The sequence below is a fragment of the Liolophura sinensis genome, chromosome 1 (genome assembly GCF_032854445.1).
Source record: "Liolophura sinensis isolate JHLJ2023 chromosome 1, CUHK_Ljap_v2, whole genome shotgun sequence".
Lineage (NCBI taxonomy): Eukaryota > Metazoa > Mollusca > Polyplacophora > Chitonida > Chitonidae > Liolophura > Liolophura sinensis.
This window is the reverse complement of record NC_088295.1, coordinates 87,220,950-87,246,568: the sequence shown is the minus strand read 5'-3', so window position 1 is coordinate 87,246,568 and position 25,619 is coordinate 87,220,950. Positions and strand designations below refer to the sequence as shown.

Genomic DNA, 25,619 nt, shown 5'->3' with positions numbered 1-25,619 from the left:
TATTGAGAAAAGGGTTTGGAACCATCAATAACACACAGCTGACGTGCAATATGGCTGTAAATATCAACTTCAAAGGGCACGTGTCAAGGGAAAACTGCAAATCACTAGTGCTTGAAATACCTTGAAAGATGAATGCAAGAATGGTTCAGAGATACTCCAATTTTAACTGTGAGAGCATGAACACAGCATTAATCAATGAAAATTCAACCAGGCAGATAAGGAATACAAGACTCCCATCACTGCCCACAGACATGGAGAGTTCAACAATGTGGGTGAAGATGCAACACAGGACACTTGCACCCATACCTTGTGGGCCTGAACAGCATTACAAGAGGCCAATTTATATCTTGTTACACATACAACATCACTCTTACTAACCCAATCAACCATTTATATAAGTGTGTAGACCATTGTACTACTCAAAAGGACAACCATTACTTTGGTGCACTTCATGCCCATGGTATTATATGTGAATGCCAATGCTTACATCAATAAAACAGTTACTTTATTTTATACATGTATATGGTCACTAATAATCAAATAAGCAAGTGTAATTAATCAGTAGATACATGTACGCATGTTTCAGAAGACCTAAAAAATGAATCTGTTTCGCACATGTATATGTAACCTGTGGATAAAGCTATATGTAGCTGTTTGAAGGCTAATGGAGAGGTTACACTCACAAGACAATTCTTCTACATAGGCATGTGCATGTACAAGATTGCATAAGATTGCATGTACTTTAGAGAGAACGATGGTAAGTATACAGTTTGATAAGCTATGACAATGTGTATCCCCATTCTACTCAATCAACCTTGATTGAGTTGTCAAAACTAATCGCCTTCTGAGATGCTTCTAGAACAGAAAATGTCTGCTGATATTGCAGTCACCCATCTTTGATCATACTGGTGTCTGAAAGTTTTCATCCATGTGTATTCTTTATGACTTCAAACATTTTATAATCCATGTTCGTTGCTCTTCTAACAATTCCTTATATCAACTTAACATTCTTGATAACTTTGGAACATATAGCATATGATTGTGTTCTAAAAAAGACTTCAAGCTCTTGTCCACTATATTTATGACAGAGGAACATTAATGTAAAAACTAAATTGCATAAAAATGGATTTCTGAGTCAGGAATACATAAACACTGGAACCATCAATAACACACAGGAATACATAAACACTGCCGTTGCCTCTTGAGCTACATGTAAATCCCAACCGATACCAAGTGAAAACCATAGACCCTTGCCAAGTTACAGATGAATTTCTCCACAGGTGAAAGGCAAGCTCCTTAACTGCTTGGACACAGCAAACTATTCCCATAACAATAACTATCACATGCCATTGCTACTGATTTACTGCAATTATGCCTAAGAACATAGAGTTCTTTTCACAACTGGCCATAGATTTTCACACATTTGTTACTGTATTTATTTGATACAGTTATTAATGCTAAGAATTTTTCGCAATGCTGCTGGGTTTCAGATGCATGTACACTGTGTATTACACACTGATCAGATAGAGATATTTTATTAAAGAAGTAAAAAGTTGCATAATTTTCCACATAACTCCAAACGATTAATATAACCAGACGACATAAACATCAGTACCATAATAACAACACTTTTGGAAGCTACATGTATCTGTGTATGCATGTTCACACTTATATGAGTGTACATAAGTATCAGTTATAAAAAAGACAGAGATAGAAAACCACGGTAATTTAGAATTTGATTTAATGGGATACAATGAGCTGGTTAATAGCAATAATGGTTTATCCTGCTGGTCATATCATAAAATTACCCTGTCAATAATATTTCATTTATGAACTGTTATTTTCTTCCAATGTCAATGTGGTTATTTACTCCCTTGAACAAGACAATTGGTGCATGTCGTGAAAAAATCAGTACCAAAAGCCATAACTTACTTGCTCAGACTTACATCAGTGTGTCCTCTCTACCTCTTTCTACTATTCTTACTGTTTACTCTCTGCTATTTTTTGCATAGTATTCTTCTGATGTGTTTAATTCCAATATACCCCAAGATACATACATACGACAAGCTAATCTATTAGATGTATGTATTTTAACGCCATTAATACATTCTGCGGTAGATCTGTCCTAATCCGAACTGTAAAGTTTGCAAACAGAGTAGGCCCTATATACCACAGATACAACGATTTAACACACACACACTAAAATACCGTGTACAATACGATATAATTATCGTATAAGTCATGACAACAAATTATGCATTTATACCTTGGTGTTCACAACTGTGACACAAGTAATTAGAGAGGACGGCTTTTAGATGGAAATACAAGTAGATGATAGCCGTGCATTCACAGATCACTGACAGTCTTGAATTTATCAGGACCCGTGCGAAGGCGTGCAACCAGCTTTCCGATCGACCTCCCACCATACAATTTGTTCATTTGGCTTGCCACGAATACACATAGATACAAAAAAAACGTATTTATTTATGTTTCGAAGTAATACATACCTAGTATTCCGTGAGAATATGAACGGGCTTTTTTTTTTCATCCACTTTTGCGACAGCATCGGCGAAACCTTAACCCGGCATTTTCTCTCCTCCGTAATGAAGAGTGCTTACGCAGATCATCTTAACAGAGTTGTTGCCCCTGAGTGCAACTCGTAATGACATTTCACTTCAGCACAAGTGGAGGCGTGACAGAGATTGTAGTTCAAATCCTAGTGTCACCGATTGAGTAAATCCTTCATTACATTCATCACCATAATGAAACATTTTTGACTTATGGGTGGAGAAGTAAACCAGACTTCATGGGGTAAACCACTGCCCCTTGGCAATTTATGTAGATACCCGCTGACAAATTATCCCATGTGTTCGTGTGGATGCAGATTTGCGTGCCATATTGGTAGGACAGAGATGATGAATGAATGTTGAACGGTGTAAACCTACACAACTGTTGTTGAACACTTACTGTCACCAGGCCTTGTAAACAGTGACAACAGGGGAATCAACAAGGATTCTATCATCTACGCACCAATAGCCTACACTACCGAGTAATAGTTTAACAATCTTGAGCACCAAGCAAGGTCTGCTTTTAAAATCAAAGCAAATAAACAGTCAACAGGATTACGGGGTCCTGTCCATGATGACACATATACATCTGTCTTGGTTTCAACATAAGAACAAGCCACAACTGGGTGAATCTTTCATGCTTATGAGATTATGTGACATGCTTTGGCCAATAAAATGGTCAGAATGAGGAAAGAAGAAAAGGTAATTAATGTCATAGACATCTGTATCAGTGTACAGATGGATATGGACAAACAGCATTTACCCTGTCAATACATTCAAAATCAAAGTTCCAAAGCTAGTGCCTGTACACTGGCAGATCCATTTTACATCCACCAATCAGATTCATTTCACATCCACCAATCAGATCCATTTTACATCAGATCCATTTTACATCCACCAATCAGATCCATTTCACATCCACCAATCAGATCCATTTTACATCCACCAATCAGATCCATTTTACATCCATCAATCGATATATTTGGAACTTTAAACTGAATAACAAATAAAATGCTCAACACAGACTAAACATTTTCGACTTTTTTAATACTTTTTTTTCGATTTAATAATTGGTACACAATTATTTACATTATATACACAATGGCAATGGTCACATGGCTGATATACAATGTATACTTGTAGTATATACACATGAAATGTTGCAAACTGATCTGGAACACAATGGCTAAGACATGTGTAACGAGAAATATTTCATGTTTAACCCTCCCTTTATATACAGTTTCCTCTAAATTGCTAATCAATAATATTGGTAATCTCTGATGATCTTGCTTTTTTAATGACATATCTCACTGCAGTGTCTGCCAAAATACAAACTTTCTTATTTATACCTGTATGTATATGTATATCTCTTGTTTGTGAGATTGGAGCAAAGAATGTCAGTCAGTGCCATTAACTAATTATAGACTTATTAAGTCAATGCACTCGACCCACACACAGCCAGCAGCCAACAACCTTGACTGTACAAACAGAAGCTGGTGACTGATAGACTTGTATACATATATGTATATATACAAGTTCATTTCAATGAAAAAATACCATGAAAAACTTAAATTTGAAAGCATACAGGAAAAAGTGGAACAATCAGGCAAGGGTTCAGGAATCACTAAGGACCCACCTGGGAGAATAGATATGTAGCCCAAGTATTACCATCGCTACAAGTATGTATGTATGCATGCATAGGGTTTTACGTCATACTGAACAATTTTTCAATCATATGATGACCAGGAGTACACATAGTTCATACATCTGTCTTCCAATTTAGACAAGCTAATTGTATACACGTACATAGATGTATATACAGATCTGGAGAATTGACATTTCCAGCCTTAAAAGTGTGAATTTTACTGTGGAGATCTATAACATTGACATTTCATAAATATGTCTTCAGATTTGGCCTCCAGGTCAGGACATTCAAAATGTCCACAAACAGTCATACTCAGTGTATGCAGTGGTGATCAATTGTGTAAATATGAACTTGGTTGGTTCCAAACTATTCACAGTGATAGAGAGAGCATTTTTATGGGTCCTCGTCTCACACTTTCGCAGAGGGGATGAAAACGTACACCATATTATTTCATAATTGTTTACAATTCCATCTGTTTGCCATCAGCATTAGTCAGCCATCTTGACCTTCTCTTTACAGCCCCCTTCACCCTGCTTAGCATTGTCTCCACTCTCTGTCCTCCTACACCAGTGTTATCCTATCAGCCATCCTCTCTCTCCTCCGAGTCACATCTGTCCCCATCTTCACCCTCCCCAGCTGCCTCGTCTCCACTTTCTGTCGACTTGGTTGACCGATGTGCCATCTTAGCCATCAATTCTATAAAGAAGAACCAACCACATTAAAATGTACATTACAGTTACATTAAAATGCATATGCTATTTCATCTTTCCATCATGTAATAACAGATCTAATATTAGTTGAAATGTGTAGTCTATACTATAATCTGCCAACAGGCCTAACAGCTTCAATTTTAACTTCAACTAAATTGTTCTTTTTTACACTAGAAAACACAATAATAGTTAAATTAACAGTGTCTCACAAATGCAATAATAGCAGCAGATTTAAGAAGAAAACCAAATAAAATAGCCTCTGTTCTCACATGTAGGTCTGTATCTGAAGTACTTTTATATTTAATTTACTTTTGTTTAATCCATACTCAAGCAATATCACTTATATGACGGCTTTCAAATCTTTAAAATGCATTGGGTACTTTAACTTTCTATCATGAGGAAACTGGAGTGCCCGAGGGTAAAGTCCCAACACTGGCAAGTTGCTGACGAACTTTCCCACATGTGACCCACAGAATGGACACAATATCGGAGGAAAACAAGTCGTCTTCAACCAATGTTAGACTGTGCACTGCCAGACACAAGTTTGTATTTGCTGACTTGTTGCCATCAAGACCCCACAAGAAATGAGAGCGAGGGAATCACTTTAACCACAAATCCATGGCCTGCTACCACATACTTTTAAGGGTATTAAGTGAATTTAATACCTAATGAGAAATCTAAATCCTTTTACACGTGGGTTTACAGTTAATTTGTACTCATAGGAGTACTTCAATGAACTGTTATTCTACTGGATAAACTGTGCTTTGAAACATCAGTGAAAACCGATTAGGTTTAAGCCTTTATGTATAATGCAGACACACTGCTAGTGGATACTTACAAGCCACATCATGACATGCATCCCTACTGTTGATTATCTATACCACATACACAGAAAATGCACATCATAAGGAGGTAAATTGTCATTGTGTGAGGCTCAAACTGATACCATATACCACGCACAAGTACAGGGAAATCATGCGCATACAAATATCATGGAGTAGAATTATCAGAAAATGATGGCAACTAAAGAATTCACTTCAACAGATATTGTACATTGTCTATTCTTATAGCCAAGGCTTGCCAAAGATACTACTGGACAGAGGTTTTTGTAAGCTTCAAAATAAAGTCTAACTGGCTAGTTTAATGTTTGAAAAAACAAAAGCATATCTAGACATACCTCTGTAAACCTGAATGCTACAAACTACACTAAGTGCAAGGATACACATGAACAAACATCCAAAACCCTGCACAATATTATGTCTCTTAAAAATAATCATGTCCTACACTTTGACCTCAGAAAACAAATAGATCAGGTATGTATGAAGTTTCAATTCATCTGGCTTATTAGTTCTGAAGACATAACTTTAACAAAGCCAGACCTAAAATATAGAAAATAAGTAGAAAATTTGTTTGTGAAATTCAAACACTTAAGCAACCCCTGTTTTCCATGAACTCAGTAAATAGGCATGGTGTTTAATAAGCAATCTTTAGTATAAACTGATGGAGAAATTGTATTTGTCACCCTTAATACCCAACTTTCACACTTTCTTTTTCACATTGCCTGAAGCAAAATACATATAGGCACTCATACACAAAAAATGAAGGAATCTGAAAGAATTATCCATCTACAAAGAAAAAAATATGTTTTACTCACAAACTTGGTAACAAGATTATTAGCAAAGCACATGAATGACCTTTCAGTGACCTTGACCTCATGATGACCTACTTGTCATGAATTCCGTCATTTTATATATGTCGCATATACAAAATCTTTGAGGTAGGTCGGTAATTCGCAAAACAACATTTGGGGGTAACACTGCTTACTTCTGACTGGGTCAAAGTATGATTTACCAAAAATCATTTTCTACATATTGGCTTCCTGCTGGTTTGGAGATAAACAAGTTCACAAAATTTCATAAAGGTACATGAATGGGTCCTTAAAATATTTCGGTGACAGATGAAATTTAGGCTATATTACCACAAAAACACCATTCCGTAAAAGTTAGCAGAGGGGTTAATTAGAAAAGAGTCTAACCAGACACCGACTGATGCAGAAACCACAAATTTCTGCCACCCTCACAATATGTCGCTTCGCTTTCTAACAGCAAGCTAAAATTGGGTCCATTTAGATTCTGAACTTTTATTATATGAATGTCCTCAGATAATGATCAAACAGCTGTTACTAAAAAAGCTCAAGGTCCTGAGTGATCAGGCAAACTGATATCTGAGATTCATTACACTGAACAACCCAGATAGCGGATATGCGTTACTTTCCTATACCCATATCACAGTAAAGCATGTCACATGAGGCAATGAAGTGGAATTCTAATGGGTCAATGAATGGGTCATTTGATAACTGGTACCTTGTGGAGAGCAGGCGTATCTGCCTGATCTCGGTAGGCAGTGGAATTAGGTTGATCAGGGGCAGCACAGTTAATGCAGATCAGAGTAATTAGTTGGTGGCTCAGAGGAGGTGGTTAAAGAGCTGTGGCCATTCTTCCTATACTGATTTCCCCGGTGACTTTGACCAGACTTGAATTTGTATAAGAGCCTAACAGCCACAGTCATTACACATCATCTTGTCCAACTTGTCCACGATAACAGCACATAACAAACAGAATCAGTTCATCTAAAACTGGGTGAGGCTGTTTGACCAGAGAACACATGTACATGTATGTAAAATTGCCTTTCAAATTAAGGAATGCATATTTCCAACTATAAGTTCAAAAGATGGTTTGAATTTTATTAACAGCTAAATGCCTGTGATTTTCACACTTACATATTATATATCTATACATGTATGTGTAATGTATGCAATACTGATTTACTAATTCGCAAGTTAACCATTTGACAGACAATCAACTAACCAAACCCCTTTTCAAAAGGGTGCTAGACCCTGCCCCTAAAATGTGCACTGTGCCCCTTTTTTGCTGGGCATGGGAATGAACCAATGCCCTGTGTGTTGTAGTGATGAATGATGAATCATATATGTATAATTCTGATGCCATGCACTCACTATGGCCTACTGACATTATGCCCTTGTAACTCCACAGGAGTTCAGCTGACATTTTCTTTACATGGGTATAGAATGATGGCCATCACTGAAAATTTAGAAAGAAGCTCACGCTGTGATAAATGATGAGAAAGCACATTACCCAATACAATGAGCCTCCCAACTTTCTCTGGCAGCTCACAGGTCGATTGTACCTATGTGATAATTTCAAGCCTTTGTCAAGGCTTCTTCATCAAACCTTTGGAGGGTAGAATTCAGTACAGCATACACAAAGCTATAATCAGGCTATATGTATATGGGTCTATATTTACCCTCAGGATAGAAAAGGGAATGAATGATTCCAGGAAGGCTGTGACGTACTTGTCTAAATCCCTTATCAATGAAGGGCCCATTAAGTCAGCCTGCCAGCCATACTCTTTGTTACTAAATCTGACCATGCTCTGCAGACCTCATTTCAGTTAATATGTTTATGATATAAGCCACAAATAGAACGAGAGCTTTGACTGGGTGAAACAGCTGAATGGTTGTATAAGATGAAGTATTGTCTGCTTCGGATTCATGGTCATTCCGCAAAGGTGATCCACTGTCAGGTTATTTATAACAAGATTTACTTATTAAAACTGGCAGGTTACCTGAAGGAGTCCTCCAAATAGAGAAATTCTTGACTTGCTTTGGCATTTTAATTAACCATGAGATCTGGCCAGTCTTTGATAGCAAATATTTTTGAATCACTGTAGTTAAGTATAAACTTGAAATGAACATCTGATTAGGTATTTGGTACTTCCATTACAGAAAACACAGCAGGGTAGGGTGACAGGGACATTGAAGTTCAAGCATCATTAGGACAGCAATAAGATAACCATACCACAGAGAGGACCACTTGCAGTGATTAAATGGCAACAGGAAATCAGCTGATAAGATGTATGACAAACTACTAAACTTAAGTGTGGAGGAGGAAGGGACTAGCCCTTTAATGTGGTATTTAAATTGTATAAATGGAAGTCAATCAGTACATGCACAGTGCTCAATGTACATACATGTTAGTTAGCAAAAAGATCTGATCCATCAATTTATGAATGGTATACATTAAAATGGCATATTTTTGGGACTACCAAGCTGGCCTAAAGCCACAGCTTCCTAAGATATTCAGTATTGTTATTAATCCCATTTATGGCAATGTGAACATTTATGCCATCCCTACATACTGTAACCTTAGCAAGACATTAAATCCAATAAAACAAGCTATAAACTTGAAATACAATGAACAATCTCCTCTTCATGTCTCTCTAGACTTGCAAGTTGACTAGTATGCCAGCTAGATTACAAAGATAAGCTATTTGGGGGATAACCCAAGGAGCTGAATGGTATAGGGATTGGACATATCATCTACAAGGAAGATGACGTGCTTTCCAAGAGGTGACCACTATACAGAGGTGTTTACAGGGCAAACACTGTACTCACACTCCAACTAACTGACAACTAGCTCACTACTCTTCTGATCAGAAGAGATTGATCCCATTTCCACAGTAATCTAAGACATTACCCCTGCCCATAGAGCCCCCAGAGTAAAGGGCAATCCCAAAGCTTTCATGGCTTACACATCTCTATTGCCTGCCAATATAACCTGAAGTTGGGTTCAGTTAAAAGGCCACCGGATAAGGGAATCCAGCCAGTGCAAGAACTGAATGACTGCAGAGCCTGAGCTGACTGACTAGTCTAAAGTTAATACTACTGAGGGCCCACATAAGATGAGCTCCCTATATATAGCACATAATTGGAAGTCCAAGGTTAAAACACTCCACTGACTTTTAAGAGGCTTTCAAATTTGGTGTAATAGTAGTTAGCCACAGAAAAAGAAAATTCTCCAACAGAAATTGACTAGTATATGGCTTAATTTAGCATGCTCTACTGCCATCTTTGTTCTAAAAATAGACATAGGGAATAGATTTCTTTGAGATGTGGAGAATTGACTGTGGACAGTGTATCTACTGTAAGCAGACATATCTGCACCCTAAGGCCCCCCAGAGAGGCATGATTCCAGTCATACCCAAGCTGGTGACAGCTGGACTATAGCCACCTACTGTCTCCACTCTTCATCCCCTGGCTTAACTCACTCTGACTGTCTTTGGAACAGATCAGGTGCACTCACAGACTGGGACTTACATGTACAAAACCGTATTAGTGCTTTACCGTCACAGTCTTATCAGCTTTGATAGCAGGGTAAAAATCTCTAATGTCTATCTATGCACCAGCCATCACCTACATGTACTTCCTAGCACATGATCATTTGCAAATGAGAATCTACTAACATGTACAGAACACAGTGATTTCTTCCTATCTCTTGGTTTTATTGAAGTGTGAAGGCACATGTACCATCCTCAGCCCTGCATACTGTAAGTGATATTGTATAGATAGCTAGACATCTGTTTTCAGATGTTCTGTTACATGTCTACTTACATATAGTTTATAGGCATTTCTATCATTAATTCAGTGCTACTGTCTATAATGTTATTCAGTGATTGAACTACTGAGGCCAGAGTGAAACAACAGAGTGACACCTGTTGAATTTTGTAAAAACAAGATTTTTTGACCTGATACCATGGTTTTAGTTTCTTCCTACCATGTATAGTTTTTCTTTAAATTGCAATTAAAGCTCATTTTGATGTCATTTTTCAAGTGTCACGTGACCAAACACCTTAACAGCTATAAAGCTGAAAACTGGTCAGCAGATAGATCAACCACAGATCTTCATTTTTGACCACGGGGCTATGAGTGATAGTTTGCCATTAAAATGAGTTGAAAAACTTGTTTTTTTTTATTCATAGTCAGCTCGTAAAACTGCTCTATCTCCAAAACCAGTAAAGGTAGAAACAAGAAATTGGCATTTTCAATAAGAAACATTTGAAGCAGCTTTTCACGTTTTGTGCTGTTTGACCAGTCATGTAATTTTGAATTATACTGATAGGCTTAAACCATCTTTTTTCGTAAAACGGCTAATGATTTTGAGATGAATTCATTTGCAAATTTTAGGTGGATCGCTGTGCGTATATTGTAGAAAACAATTTTTGTTCAGTGTGCAAGTTATGCTGTAACTGACCAATGAAATTAGCTAAAAAGTAGGTCAAGGCTAAAAACTGCTTAAAATACTTAAATAAACACACTGGCCAGTACTCCTGGGCGTCAGGATTACAAATCTGTATGAATTATTTTCGTACCTGGTATAGTTTTCAAATAACGACCACAAAATATCAAAAACATGAAGTATGACACACACTCTTCCAGCATACATATATACCAAACCTCCCATTCAAATAACATGGGAGCTTCTTGCTAGACTGCATGAAACCCGTTCACTATGGAGTGCTGGCTACAGGGCATGTATTCTAATTCTGTCTGGGGCAGGAGCAGTAGATGAAACCAACAATCTCTCTATACACCTAAATGTGGCCCAGCACCCCTATTTGAGAGCAACGTTTTTTTTCTTCTTTTTACTGCCTTAAAAAACTGCCCTAATGAACATTGCCCCTAGCAATCACCACTTCAAATCCAGTTCATTCCTGTCAATCTTTTTTCTCTTCTTTTCTTCAATTACCATGAAATTATTAGGCAGCACACTACCAGTCCTAGTAGCCTGGAGTTCAAATCCAGTTTACCATTCTTAACCAAATTCATTTCGGATTTAAGTATGAACACCATGGTTTGTTTGTGGAAGATCGTGATGTCGGGTATTGCTGTAATAGTTTGGTTTTCATTGAAAACAGGAGATCTTGTTTCGACAAGGTACATGAAATTAACTCATTCACAGAGTTTATTGTCTAATATGGATTATGTCTATGTTCTTGCTTGTATTAGACAAACCTGGGGTCTTTGCGGAAGAGCACAGAATTGATAGATTTAAACGGTCTGTGATGGAGAAAATGGAAAGCTACAGAAAGTGGACATTAAAAGCTGTGTGTACAGACATGTGTGTACATATAAATGCATGCAGTTCCAGGTTTGAGTTTTTTTTTGTTTTTTTTTTTAAATCAGCAGACTTTGTACACATTAGATTAGCAAATAGAGTTTATAGAGTAAAGTGTTCAATTATGTGAACACGCTGTAACAAAAGTTTTTGTCCTAGCGGCTGAGGGAAGCTTTCAGCTATTGGGCAGCCAATCTTTATAATTTAGCAGAGAGGCGGCTTGGACAGGAATGGATAAGGGAGCAGTCCAACTGATTGGACGCAGGATACAGCAGGCCTATCCTGTAGCTCAAAGCATATCCACACACTGGCTTTTGACCACTACAGTATGTCAGAGAGGACACCATTTAAATGATGACATGCCACAGTGGACACCATTTAAATGATGACATGTCACAGAGGACACCATAACAATGATGACATGCCAGAGTGGACACCATTACAGTGATGACCTGCCAAAGTGGACACCATTACAATGATGACAGATCACTGACAGTGGACACATTAGCAGGGGTTCGAGATCAAACTGCTTTCGTGTTAAAAGTGAAAACAGTTGTACTGTAGCATGTGACAACCTTTGTCAACATTAATTTACCCATCATCTGTCTCATCACCGTGTTCCAGAGGCATAAATCACACCTCTTTTCAGGAACTTTCTTATCACTACAAATACTCAGCTCCTCAATTTTCTTCATTGTTCGTCCACAAATACTCTATATTACTTCTTGTGAAATCTGTTCTCATCCCTGTGTTATACTGAAGGTGATCTAACATTTTTGACATGATAGAGTACTTTGCACTAGAAACCTTACGCTATTGACAATAATGAAAGGCCTGAGTGGACACAATTAACAATGGTGAAAGCCCAGAGTGAACACTATTAACAATGGTGAAAGCCCAGAGTGAACACAATTAACAATGGTGAAACCCCAAATTGAACACGATTAACAATGATGAAAGCCCAGAGTGAACACGATTAACAATGATGAAAGGCCAGAGAACACTATTAACAATGGTGAAACCCCAGAGTGAACACGATTAACAATGATGAAAGGTCAGAGTGACCACTATTAACAATGGTGAATGGCCAGAGGGGACACTATTACAAGGAAGAATGGCCAGAATGGACAGTATTACAATGACGAAAGGCTGGAGTGACACCATTACAATGATTAAAGGCTAGAGTGGACACCATTACAATGATTAAAGGCTAGAGTGGACACCATTACAATGATTAAAGGCTAGAGTGGGAACCATTACAATGATGAAAGGCTAGAGTGGAAACCATTATAATGATTAAAGGCTAGCGTGGAAACCATTACAATGATGAAAGGCTAGAGTGGAAACCATTACAATGATTAAAGGCTAGAGTGGACACCATTACAATGATGAAAGGCTAGAGTGGAAACCATTACAATGTTGAGGCTGCAGTGGACATGTTGGGTTAGCAAGAACCATGAAACAGGATATCTAACAGGTGCCCATGACAGTAAGGACACAGTGACAGATGAGGCTAGAGTTTACATCATGGCAATCATAACAAGCTAAATAAACCCCATCACATTAATATGAGTAGGGTTGTGTGGACACCATGCAAAGATAAAGTAGTGCAGAAGACACTATCAAAATACAAAATAACAGAGCAAAGGGGACACTATTACAACTATGAGATAATAGAGTTGACATCATGACAATGTCTTGAGTAGACATAGTGACTATGACAAGTTTCAAGAGTGGAAACAATTACACTGACAGTGCCTCCATTATCTTTTTGAGCAGAAGGCTACATTGAAAAAGCTACCTGACAGACTGTTAAATGAAGTAAACTAGGAACCACCTTTTAATAACACACCCCTCCCCCCCCCCTTTCCTGCGATAAAAAAAGAATGTCAAGTGAAATAAATACATTGTGGAGCAGCACACCTTTAGCTGGATTGAATATTCCGTTTGTCTGTTGATTGCACACGAAACACCTTTTTGACTTCTTGTAGTGATCTAGAGCACACTTTTCACAGAAGTAATGTTGGCATCTAAAACAAAAAACAATACATTAGAATACAATGATAATCAGTAAGAACAGGTGTCAGGAGAACCTTGCAGCTCACTAATAAGTGTTTTGGCTTAAATTGCAGCCCGAGGTGACCGTACATTTTATTTGTATAACAGTGGAATAGCTGACCTTTACCAAAAAGCTCACCCTGACACTGATACACACACAATACCAAGTCTTTCTTTCTAACAGTGAGCTAAAAATGTTATTTTCACTGTAGAGCAGTCCCGTAAAGACACACACATACAGTAACATATTCCACGGTTACACTGAGTATATATTAGATCTAAAATAATTCCTAATATATAATGAAAGGGTACATGTGACTTGAACAAAGTGTGCTGCTGTCCATTCTGGGTAGGCAGGTTTTGTACATCCCACATACGGTAAGTATAGGTAACATCACCTACATTGTATACAGTTGAATTGCTGTTTGCTATGATGCCTATGCAAATTTAGCAATTTAGCAGCCTGAATCAGCTTAGATGAACAAAAAAATTAATGTGAATGAAGAAATTAAGATTACTGATCTCCCAGGCTACATGTAAATATGCAAAAAAGGACCATGAAAGTTGGTTTTCAAATCTGATCAGTGGAGCCATAAAATTTTGTCAAAATACAAAGACAATATCAGTTTGAAGAAGTTATTACAAGAAGAAAAAAAAACATTTCCCTCACATGCACAATACAAGGTCTTACTATCCAACAGTGAGCTAAAAATGTTATTTTCACTGTAGAGTTATTGCAAGAAAAAAAAAGCACCAATCAGAATCACAGAACTGATTTAAGATGCACGGATCTGGATGGTTTTCAACTTTGAACTAATAAAATGAACCCCTGAAACACTCTGACATATAAGTTTTATCAAAATCTATTTGGAGCAGTTGGAACATGACAGACAGACAGACAGACAGTCACAAATCTATATCCCTGGTGAGACTTCAGCAGAAGTGTGTGGTAATACAACTTGTAAGGCAGCAACAAGGATCATTATTAAAGTCTTTGGTATGACCCGAGTTTCTCAACTTCGCAGTTGAGTGAATGAAATCAGAACTACTGAAATGTTTCTAAACCTCTTTGCTCGTGGCTTCTGTGACAATTCTTCAGTTTGAGGATACTTTACATATTAATCACTGGTCCATTTCTCTGATATATAATTTTACAGAATATACAACCAAATAACTGTTTTCCTGTATGAATTGAGTCAAGAATTAGGAATTAATCAGAGTCAAGTAAAATATGTCACTTAAAATATGCTAAAGTTTATGTGCAATCCAGTAATTGTTCTAAATTTCATCCTCTAACAAATATCCAACTGCTGAGCTCTGATGTATTAATATACCACAACTACAGGTACGAACAGGGGAGCTAACTACTAAATTGTAATCAACACTAACATGACACAATTTACCTCCCCTTTCCATCAAACTATTGTACATGTAGTATTAGAGGCCACAGTCTCCATCTTCTCATGGCAGATCACTATATATCAGCAAGCTTGTACAGTTCTGATGGTCATCTTGAGATTTTTGCACATATTTTTGATCAAAGGGATTAAAATATACAACTATGGCAAGACGTAACCTTTAAAAGGGAATCTTCATATGGAGAAACATACGTACTAAATGTTAGGGTTGTTCCTATTTCAGGATGGTGCATATGAAATACTACTGACATCAAAGAATAGATCACACTGACCAAGTTCTTTTTAAAAATGATTAACTTTAAACAAAAGAAGAAACCTTCAGTAAGTCGCCTCAGTGAAGCAGCACTAGATAAAAGAGCGGTGGAAATCCGCCCTGCAACAAGGATGCAGATTACATGGACTCTAAGGACTGCTCCGCCGTCACATGACTGAACATTTTTTTAGTACAACGTTAAACACCAAGCACTAACTCACTCACTCACTATTAAACGATACCGTTTAACATTTGACGTGAAATATTCTCAATGTTTAGTTATCCGAAGTCCCATCATATACATTTTGAATGTCTAAATTTTAGGTGATTAGATCTGATAATCTGATCTCATACATAACTGAATGTGACCCTAACACGGAGTGCTGTACAGCAGGATTCTAACCCTTATATTCTTACCATGTCATAACAAGAGGATGCACGGATCGCTGATGTACAACATGCCAACCATATGTCAACCATATGCCAATCACGTTTATATGCTGATAATGTGAAATCATATCCCATTCCTGACTCCATGGGCCATGCATGATGGCCAGATGATACATTGAGGATAACAGGGGAATTGCTGACCTTCGGTCAATGCATAGTCTGCCTATAATACACTGACTCTCTGGTCAAGGTGCAGGGTTTAAGGTTAGGATGTAGATCTATTATTATATAAGGTACTTACTTTGTGACTACTGGGTCCTTAAATGGTTTTCTGCAAAGAAAACAGGCAAAAGGCAGATCCTCCTCATCACTGCTGATTTCATAGTTCTCATCGTCTAAAACATATACACACAGTACATACATGTATAATGAGAACAGATATGCAATGTATTGTCATCACACCAGGATTAAAATATGGCACATGGTATTCGACATATGTGGACATAATAATGTTGATGAATATATTGATGAATAAACTGTTGCTATTTTTTTTTCTCAAAATAGACAAAAATTTATGTTTTCAATTTTAAACTCTTTATTTTTGAATACTGTAATTCATTTATTTATTTATTTGATTGGTGTTTTACGCCGTACTCAAGAATATCTCGCTTATATAACGGGGGCCAGCATTATGGTGGGAGGAAACCCACGGCCGTCCGCAGGCTGCTGGCAGACCTTTTCACGTACGGCCGAAGAGGGAGCGATTCCTGTAATTCTTCAACCTTTTCATGTTTGCCAAGTGTTTGTTCAAGCATATTCTGAAGGCATTGTTCTGTGTAGACTGATTAAATTACACTTTCTGTGAAGCCCTGAAATTGGCCGATCTAACTAATGTAATTTTGTCTTTGGTCAACTTAAAAATGTCCATAAATTGCACTGAAACTTGCTCTTTCACATGCAAAAAGGTTGAGGAATTAGGGTACATATACAATGATTGAGAAATTGCACCACAAGCGGAATGGTCTGACCATCGATCTTGAAACACAAAAAATCAGAAATCTTTCCTTTATTTTATTGGGTTACTCAATATTCTAATATACGATGACAGTGGAGTATTGACCAAGTACAGCCAGCCCCCATCAGTGCACAGGTACTTGACAAACGCCCTGACCTAATGATACAGCTCAGGCTGAAAGAGCTGCTTTACAAGCTTTGGCCACATTGGTCAACTTTCTGGACCACTCGTTTTCTTAGCCAGTATCACAACAACGTGGTGTTAAGTCATTCATTCTTAGCCATTAAGAGCTGCTCTAAAATCTATAACTGTAGCACTCAACAACAAGATGACCCATGTAAACAGTTTGTAGAAAATCCCACATTTCTCACCATTTTTCCCGTATCTGCCTTCATCCATCTCTCGTTCTAACTGCCAACCATGTTTGTAATCAGATCGATCATGAAGGAACTTACAGCTGTCTGCAATACAAAACATGCATTTTACTTTATAACATACTTGTAATTAATAATACATGTCTATGCAAGAGGAAATAACTTATAAAATTAAAAGAAAATGGGAAGGCTGAAAATGAGCTTTAATTCTGAAGTTTTGAACACACCTAAATTGAAATACAGAACAAAATATTTATCAACCTCGCTGTAATTCGCCACGTGCGTTTTAACAGTAGTACTCAAATTGACAAATTCAAGCTCTTCAAACAATAAATGAAGTTTCAGGTATTGATTTATATACTTATTTGATTGGTGTTTTACGAATACTCAAGAATATTTCACTTAAGACGGCAGGAGCCAGCAGCATTGTGATGGGAGGTTCAGACACTGGGAAGATATTACTTGTGACACATGACATACCTCCAAATCCACAAAATCCTGTCTCTTTATAATCTTTACAGATGTCTGGTTGATAATCCCATCTGACAGTTGCTCTGAGATGGGCAGGGGCTCTGATGGGGCCTTTTCTGACAAGGGAAGTGTAAAATATTTCTATGGTGTTTTGTTGGCTAGGGTTTAAAAGGGAATATTATAACAATTTCTAAAACTGTAAACACCTTTACCAGCACATGAGTATTAACTATATTAGATACATGTTAGAATTTTCTTTGACAGATTTTGATCTCCTTCCAAATCAGCTTCAAAGTATGGAATTTTCACATTGGGCCAATCCACCTGCATCTGAACCTTTTTTGACTGGTGACATGCAGTGAAAAACATTTTGGACATTATGAAACTGGTGTCTGATATGTGAGATATGACATCTAACATACGGTTTCAACATAAGGAGACCCCAGCATGAGACAGGTCATCAAGACTGTCACTTTGTGACATAAAATGTTATTAAGGTTTTCACTTAATCAGGCCCAAAGTAAAACTGACTTTAAACACTAATTTTAATCACTTTGGTTTCAAAATATTGTAAAAAAAATTTATTTTTGCTAATACATGTTTTTAGTAACAATGTTCCTGTGAAACATTATTTTGGCCTTGTTAAAATATAATCAACTGCCATAGGGTAAAGAATGAAATGGCTCATTAAACCACCCTGACTAAATGTACAGTTGCATATCATTATAGAGAAGCAACAAGCCCAACAAGAAAAGAAACAAAAGTGCAAGAAATCATATTCAAACATTAGTCTGACGTTGACACTTATCCAATAATACTCAAAGCATTGTGAATTAATTATCGGCATTTATTTAATATATTCAGTTGACTTGCTTTTAAATTTTCAACTTATACAAAATGGGTCAGAAAGCTTAAGTGCCCGAACCACTGACCATCGCTAGGTACCTGAAGATCTTATAATGCAGGAGAAAACTGCAAAAACTGGATTTGAACAAGCTACCTCATTAGTTAAGCCAAGGGCTTAACAGTCGTAGGAAATCAGCTCTTCAACCATCTGAGTAAGCAATATAATGAATTGCATTTCTAGGCTGCCCAATGCTGGGACGTGCACTTTACAACTTCACAATGATGCACATAGCATAATTTTCAAAAGGCACACTGTGATAGAGTACGACATATGGAATGTTTAAAACATATGGGCTGACACGTACCTGACCATTCCGCTGGATGCATTTCCCGCAGCTGTATCCCGTTTCTCTATGTACTTGGCATAATTGTTGATACCTCGGTAGATTTTATCGTCCTCCTTTCCTTTCAACTCCTGAAAGATATTATAAATCAAAATGCAGCCTGCGGATGGTCGTGGGTTTCCCCCGGGCTCTGCCCGGTTTTCTCCAACCATAATGATGGTCACCGTCATATAAGTGAAATATTCTTGCGTATGGCATAAAACACCAATCAAATAAATAAATAAATATAAATCAAAACATCATAAATACAGCTATAATGAGAAATCTAAGTATCATAGCCTGTACATGTTAGTCACTATTTTCACAAACCTATAATATATTGGTCTCGACTGCAATCAGACACAATTCATCTGTGGACATGAAGTTTGTTACAAACACATAAACTTTCAACAAAGCCTTACACTATCACACCTTAACACACCTTACACTATCAAACGTTGATAGATGGAAACACAAGATCTTGCCCAAACCATTTGGTGGCACATGCCTTGGGTACACACTGCAAACAAGGTATATTGAATCTTCTAAAAACCCCCAAACTCAAACAAGCACAAGCTACAAAGCCTTGAAGCTGTGCACTGTTCTCTGAATAATCTGCCCACTAATTGATGTACCAGTACTCACTTTGTTTAACGCCTGGGAACGTTCAAAGATAGACTGAGCATCCTTGTCCAGTTCTGTCTCAATTTCTAACACAGCTGTTGCTCCCATGTCATCTGGGCCAGCTCTTTTCTGTACACAAATGAAAATGAGAAATGATTCTCGGTCACAGCATATTCATTACTGTGAATTACGTACACTCCCTGATACTCACACATATGTTACTGTGAATTACATACACTCCCTGATACTCACACATGTTACTGTGAATTACATACACTCCCTGATACTCACACATGTTACTGTGAATTACATACACTCCCTGATACTCACACATGTTACTGTGAATTACATACACTCCCTGATACTCACACATGTTACTGTGAATTACATACACTCCCTGATACTCACACATGTTACTGTGAATTACATAGACTCCCTGATACTCACACATGTTACTGTGAATTACATACACTCCCTGATACTCACACATGTTACTGTGAATTACGTACACTCCCTGATACTCACACGAACGTTACTGTGAATTACGTACACTCCCTGATACTCACACATATGTTACTGTGAATTATGTACACTCCCTGATACTCACACATACGTTACTATGAATTACGTACACTCCCTGATACTCACACATACATTACTGTGAATTACGTACACTCCCTGATACTCACACGAACGTTACTGTGAATTACGTACACTCCCTGATACTCACACGAACGTTACTGTGAATTACGTACACTCCCTGATACTTACACGAACGTTACTGTGAATTACGTACACTCCCTGATACTCACACGAACGTTACTGTGAATTACGTACACTCCCTGATACTCACACATGTTACTGTGAATTACGTACACTCCCTGATACTCACATGTACGTTACTGTGAATTACGTGCACTCCCTGATACTCACACACGTTACTGTGAATTACGTACACTCCCTGATACTCACACGTACATTACTGTGAATTACATACACTCCCTGATACTCACATGTACGTTACTGTGAATTACGTACACTCCCTGATACTCACACACGTTACTGTGAATTACGTACACTCCCTGATACTCACACGTACGTTACTGTGAATTACGTACACTCCCTGATACTCACACATGTTACTGTTAATTACGCACACTCCCTGATACTCACACATGTTACTGTGAATTACATACACTCCCTGATACTCACACGTATGTTACTGTGAATTACGTACACTCCCTGATACTCACATGTACGTTACTGTGAATTACGTACACTCCCTGATACTCACACATGTTACTGTGAATTACATACACTCCCTGATACTCACACATACGTTACTGTGAATTACGTACACTTCCTGATACTCACATGTACGTTACTGTGAATTACGTACACTCCCTGATACTCACACATATGTTACTGTGAATTACGTACACTCCCTGATACTCACACGTAAGTTACTGTGAATTACGTACGCTCCCTGATACTCACACGTACGTTAGTCCCTGATACTCACACAGTCACTCTGACTGACTCCCTCCTACTCACACGGATTACGTACACTCCCTGATACTCACAAGTATGTTACTGTGAATTACGTACACTCCCTAATACTTACACATACGTTAGTCCTTGATACTCACACCTTCACACAACAGGAAAAAAAAAATCATGCACACTAACAATCTGCACCAATCTAAGCCATGACGTAAATAGTGTAAGCAGAAACAGGATTTTCTCTGCTTGTCGAAAATTCTTTGAGTGAGTATTCTATCAAATCAAACTTCACACATGTATATTTTCACATTTTTCACTGAACCTTTATACTTCACTCTGAACTCACCCCAGACTTGTTAGATTTGTATGACACAATAATGTCTTTATCCCTCTCAGCTTCATCACTATCACTGCTATAGTTGGCAGCACTGTGAGACTTAAGAGAAATATTTTTCGTCTGAAATGAAAGAAATGGAATCTCCATGAAATCAGTAGATAAACAAATCATATATAGTCCACATGTAACTGCCATTCCTAATAGGCCATATCAACACTAATCCCAGATGACATCCATTCCCCGGTGATGTACATTAAAGGACAAATGGATTTAATACGGAACATACAGGTAATATACAAGTACAAAAAGCTTCTTAGCTTTCTTCTTGCAGCATAAAAATACCTTTAAACTAGTTTTCTTAAGACCCCAGCATCTAGTCCGGATATTAAGTAGGCAGCTGTGGTGACTTCAACAGTAGTAGCTGTTAAGCCCACTTTGTTTGGGGGGGGGGGGGGGGGGGGGGCAGATAAGATGGTATCGCATTCCCAGTATTTTCGTCAATGACTTCATTTATTTACGACCACTAACAGAAAATATGTCTAAAATTGAGAGGTTCTTAAGAAATATGAAATAAGCTTCAAAAATTCATTTTCCTTACAACTATACTCTTTGTTTTATAAACTACCAGGCAAAAGAAAGGTTTCACCGTATTTTTTGTCATAAAAAAAGTAAAAGCGCGGTTCCGGGTTTGATTCTAAGCAGGACTTAGTGTATGACTGCATCGTTTCCTCTACCAGAACACATTGTCACGAACACAGCAATTGGAATTGTGAAATTGCCACCACATGCAAAACGTCCTTTTGAGGCATGGCTCGTGATGCACGTCCAATAATGTTGCATAAATACTCTTGCTCGAAAGAGCAGACATTCAGTGACCGAAAAAACACCAACAGTATGCCAAGACTTACGCAAGCGCAAAGAGACCAGGCCATCGGTATGTCCACCATGGGAGTCTCGCAACGTCACATTGCAAGAACGTTCAACTGCAGCCAAACCACCATCAGGAGGTTGTTGATACGCTATCAGCAGACAGGCCAGACCCAAGACAGACCAAGATCGGGAAGACCGAGGGTAACAACTGCGGCTGAAGATCGTTACATCCGGCAGATCCACCTTCGAAACCGATTCGTCACGGCGACATCAACAGCGTCGACGGCACTAGGCCATGTCATCAGCCCCAGAACAACACTGCGTCGTCTTCGTTCAGCTGGTTTACAACCTTACCGCCCCTTCCGTGGGGTGGCCTTGACCCTTTTACACCGTCAACGCAGATTGGGATGGGCACGTATTGTACGTCGGTGGCAGCGACGTGACTGGGCAAGAGTGCTGTTTACAGACGAGAGCAGGTTCTGTCTATTCAGGAACGATGGCAGAGTTCGAGTTTTCCGACGAAGAGGCGAGCGTCTCGCGCCAAACTGCGTCAGAGAGGTTTATCCGTTTGGTGGCGGAGGCGTCATGGTTTGGGGAGGGATTTATGACCAAATGAAGACGCAGCTGGTTATTGTGTGAGGTAATCTGACTGGCCAGCGATACGTTGATGAGGTACTGAGACCTGTCGTCGTTCCATTCCTCCAACGACAGCCAAGAGGATCGATCTTGCAACACGACAACGCAAGACCTCACACTGCCCGCATTGTTACAGACTACCTCGAGACCGCAAACGTCATCGTGTTGCCCTGGCCAGCCAACTCACCAGACATGAACCCCATAGAGCATCTCTGGGATCACCTTGACCGCCGTTTGAGACAGCTGGTGCCTCCTCCAACTAACCAACAGGAACTTGAGCAAGCTCTGTTAAACCTATGGAACCTTATCCCTGTTGACGTCATCCGGCGACTGACGACGTCAATGCTGAGGCGTGTGCTTACTTGCATTGATGCCCAGGGTGGCCACACTTGCTACTGATGACTGTAGTCCTTCATTTCTGTGGATACTGTGACTTTACATGCACTTGCCAGTTAACTTTACATTTGTGTAATTTTTTCTTCTGACCCCTTGTCTCTTTCATTGTGTTTTGTGGCCAATTGAATGCCAATACTTTAAAGCCTTTTTCAGAGAATATTTCAAAATGATTCCTGTTTATAAACCAATCTTCTTAATTCTTATATCTACCTTTGTTTTTCTTTTATGGGCTCAAGAAGTGGGTGAAACCTTTCTTTTGCCTGGTAGTTTAGTATCTTCCATGTATTCTTTAATCATGTTAGTAGCTCCCTCCCCCTCACAACCTCCACCATACACATACATACGGATTGTCTTAAAGGATTTGTGATGGTTTTCTTCCCCTTCTTAATGGCTACATTTCCCTCCTCTTCACTGCTTTTATCTTCTGAAAATAGAAAAACATACTTGTTATTACTTATGACTCTTTTATCCAGGCATATCAGTATTTCAGGCACAGAACCTGTTTATTTAACTAAGGCTAATGACAAGTGATTCCTTGTTTCCTGTGAAAATATTTTGGAAATGGGTGGCAGAGCAATTTTCATTGTTTTATAATAATATTGCATTCTGTGAAAATTTCTGGAAAACGATGAAATGGGTACTAATGCTGGGGTAAATTGACACGCATGTGAGTGTAACAGGGAATAAGTGTGATAGACCTAATGTTCTTCATCATTTAATTTTATCACCAAGGATTCGCTGCCTTTGGGGAGTGAATGATTCAGAACTCTGGCGAACATGTACCATTGAAGATCTGACAGTAAATTAGTCCACTAAGTTTGTAATGACTATATGGATCGGTTTATGGACTGGCCTATAAATGAGCCATGGGAGTAAGGTCTGGTATGACTGGAGTGGACAAGTAAAGTTTATTGATCCATGGGAAAATTTCTACCTCCGGCAACAGTCACATTCAGTCGGTTCTCATCAATCATTCACATCCTGCCTGCTTTTGTCTGACACATGTGATGCAAGATGCAACAATACAGAACTCGGCTGAAATAGGATTTGTAAACCTGATGTTGCTGACATGTGGTAAGGTGACGTCAATTCATTGAAGAATCTGCTTTCTAGCATGAACAGTTGAGAAGCTAGTCCATCTAGATGTTATTAGTGCGTTATTTTTAAATTTTGACATTCACTGTAACACGGAATCTATCCCTGCCCCTCAAGAAATTGACGCAGATTTCCTAACACCAATTTGATGGAACTCATCTCAACGAGGTCTGCATAATTTTTCTTGCATTAAAAAGCAAATCCTTTTTACTGTCCTTCATGGTTCAATTATGAAAACTGAAGTTGTGCCTGTAGACAACAATGGAAATATCAGTTTTCAGAATGTTTTTAATGCCCAAGCTTAGCTGCGCCTAAGATAGTCATAGCTTTAAGCCACCATGCAGCGCAGCAGAATCGCTGAATGCTGAGCTCAGCTGTTTTACTTCTGGTTGATGGAAATACTGGGCTTACTATGGTTATTCAAACAAATGACAAGGAGTAACTTATAAATTCAAATACAACAGATGCTGTTGAATGCAGGTGGGGCTACATCAACCCTGAACTGATGTATGTTGCATCGTGGCAAATGCTACCACGAGGAAGTTAGTCCTCTCACTGTTTAGTTTAGGCCTAGGGTTACTACACTGCTTTCTGTGTGAATCAATGAAACACTGGGGAAGCCTGCTTCCTGATCATATTTGGGAATTTGAATGTTTCTAGCATGTGGTAGAGTGAAGTCAATTCATTGAAGAACCGGCTCAATGACTAACAGATCTTTACAACTGCCCAATTCAGTAACCGTCGGAACAGTTGAGGTACTGGCGGCGAATGTAGCAAGACGTCAAAAGTTTCATGAAACAACAACAACAACATAACAAACTAACAAATCTCTGCCAGGACTGGTGTCTGTGGTATACATTAGAATGACAAGTACCGTTTGGAGTTAAAAACATTTACCTTCATCATCGCTGGTTTTCCTTTTCCTAGAATTAAATTTTCTATTTGACTTTTTGAATGTAAACGTACAAACTCTCTCAGATTTTGAGTCTTCCGCCATGCTTGTTTCCGTTTTGAGACACAGGTTGTTCCCCCTCTGCCGCTGTATGATAGCTTC

The 25,619-nt window shown here is 38.4% G+C and overlaps 2 protein-coding genes across 11 annotated transcripts in view; both read right to left on the bottom strand.

Annotated features, from left to right (window-relative positions):
• The window catches only part of LOC135461982 (diacylglycerol kinase beta-like), a 94,142-nt gene extending 91,567 nt beyond the window's left edge, over window positions 1-2,575 (bottom strand). For all 10 annotated transcript variants that reach the window (XM_064739292.1, XM_064739295.1, XM_064739294.1 and 7 more), the window contains exon 1: window positions 2,508-2,575. The gene's annotated coding sequence lies outside the window, so the exon portion shown is untranslated. The remainder of the gene's footprint in view (window positions 1-2,507) is intronic.
• Window positions 2,576-4,086: 1,511 nt separating this feature from the next.
• LOC135481808 (E3 ubiquitin-protein ligase RNF113A-like) lies at window positions 4,087-25,574 on the bottom strand. The gene is made up of 10 exons (XM_064761528.1): window positions 25,463-25,574; window positions 23,815-23,894; window positions 21,578-21,688; window positions 19,750-19,857; window positions 19,087-19,196; window positions 17,885-17,991; window positions 17,402-17,491; window positions 16,317-16,410; window positions 13,820-13,926; window positions 4,087-4,908 (listed from the first exon to the last, which is right to left on the bottom strand). The coding sequence occupies exons 1-10, from the start codon at window positions 25,560-25,562 to the stop codon at window positions 4,793-4,795; spliced, it is 1,023 nt and encodes a 340-aa protein (XP_064617598.1). The 5' UTR covers window positions 25,563-25,574; the 3' UTR covers window positions 4,087-4,792.
• Between the last annotated feature and the right edge of the window lie 45 nt (window positions 25,575-25,619).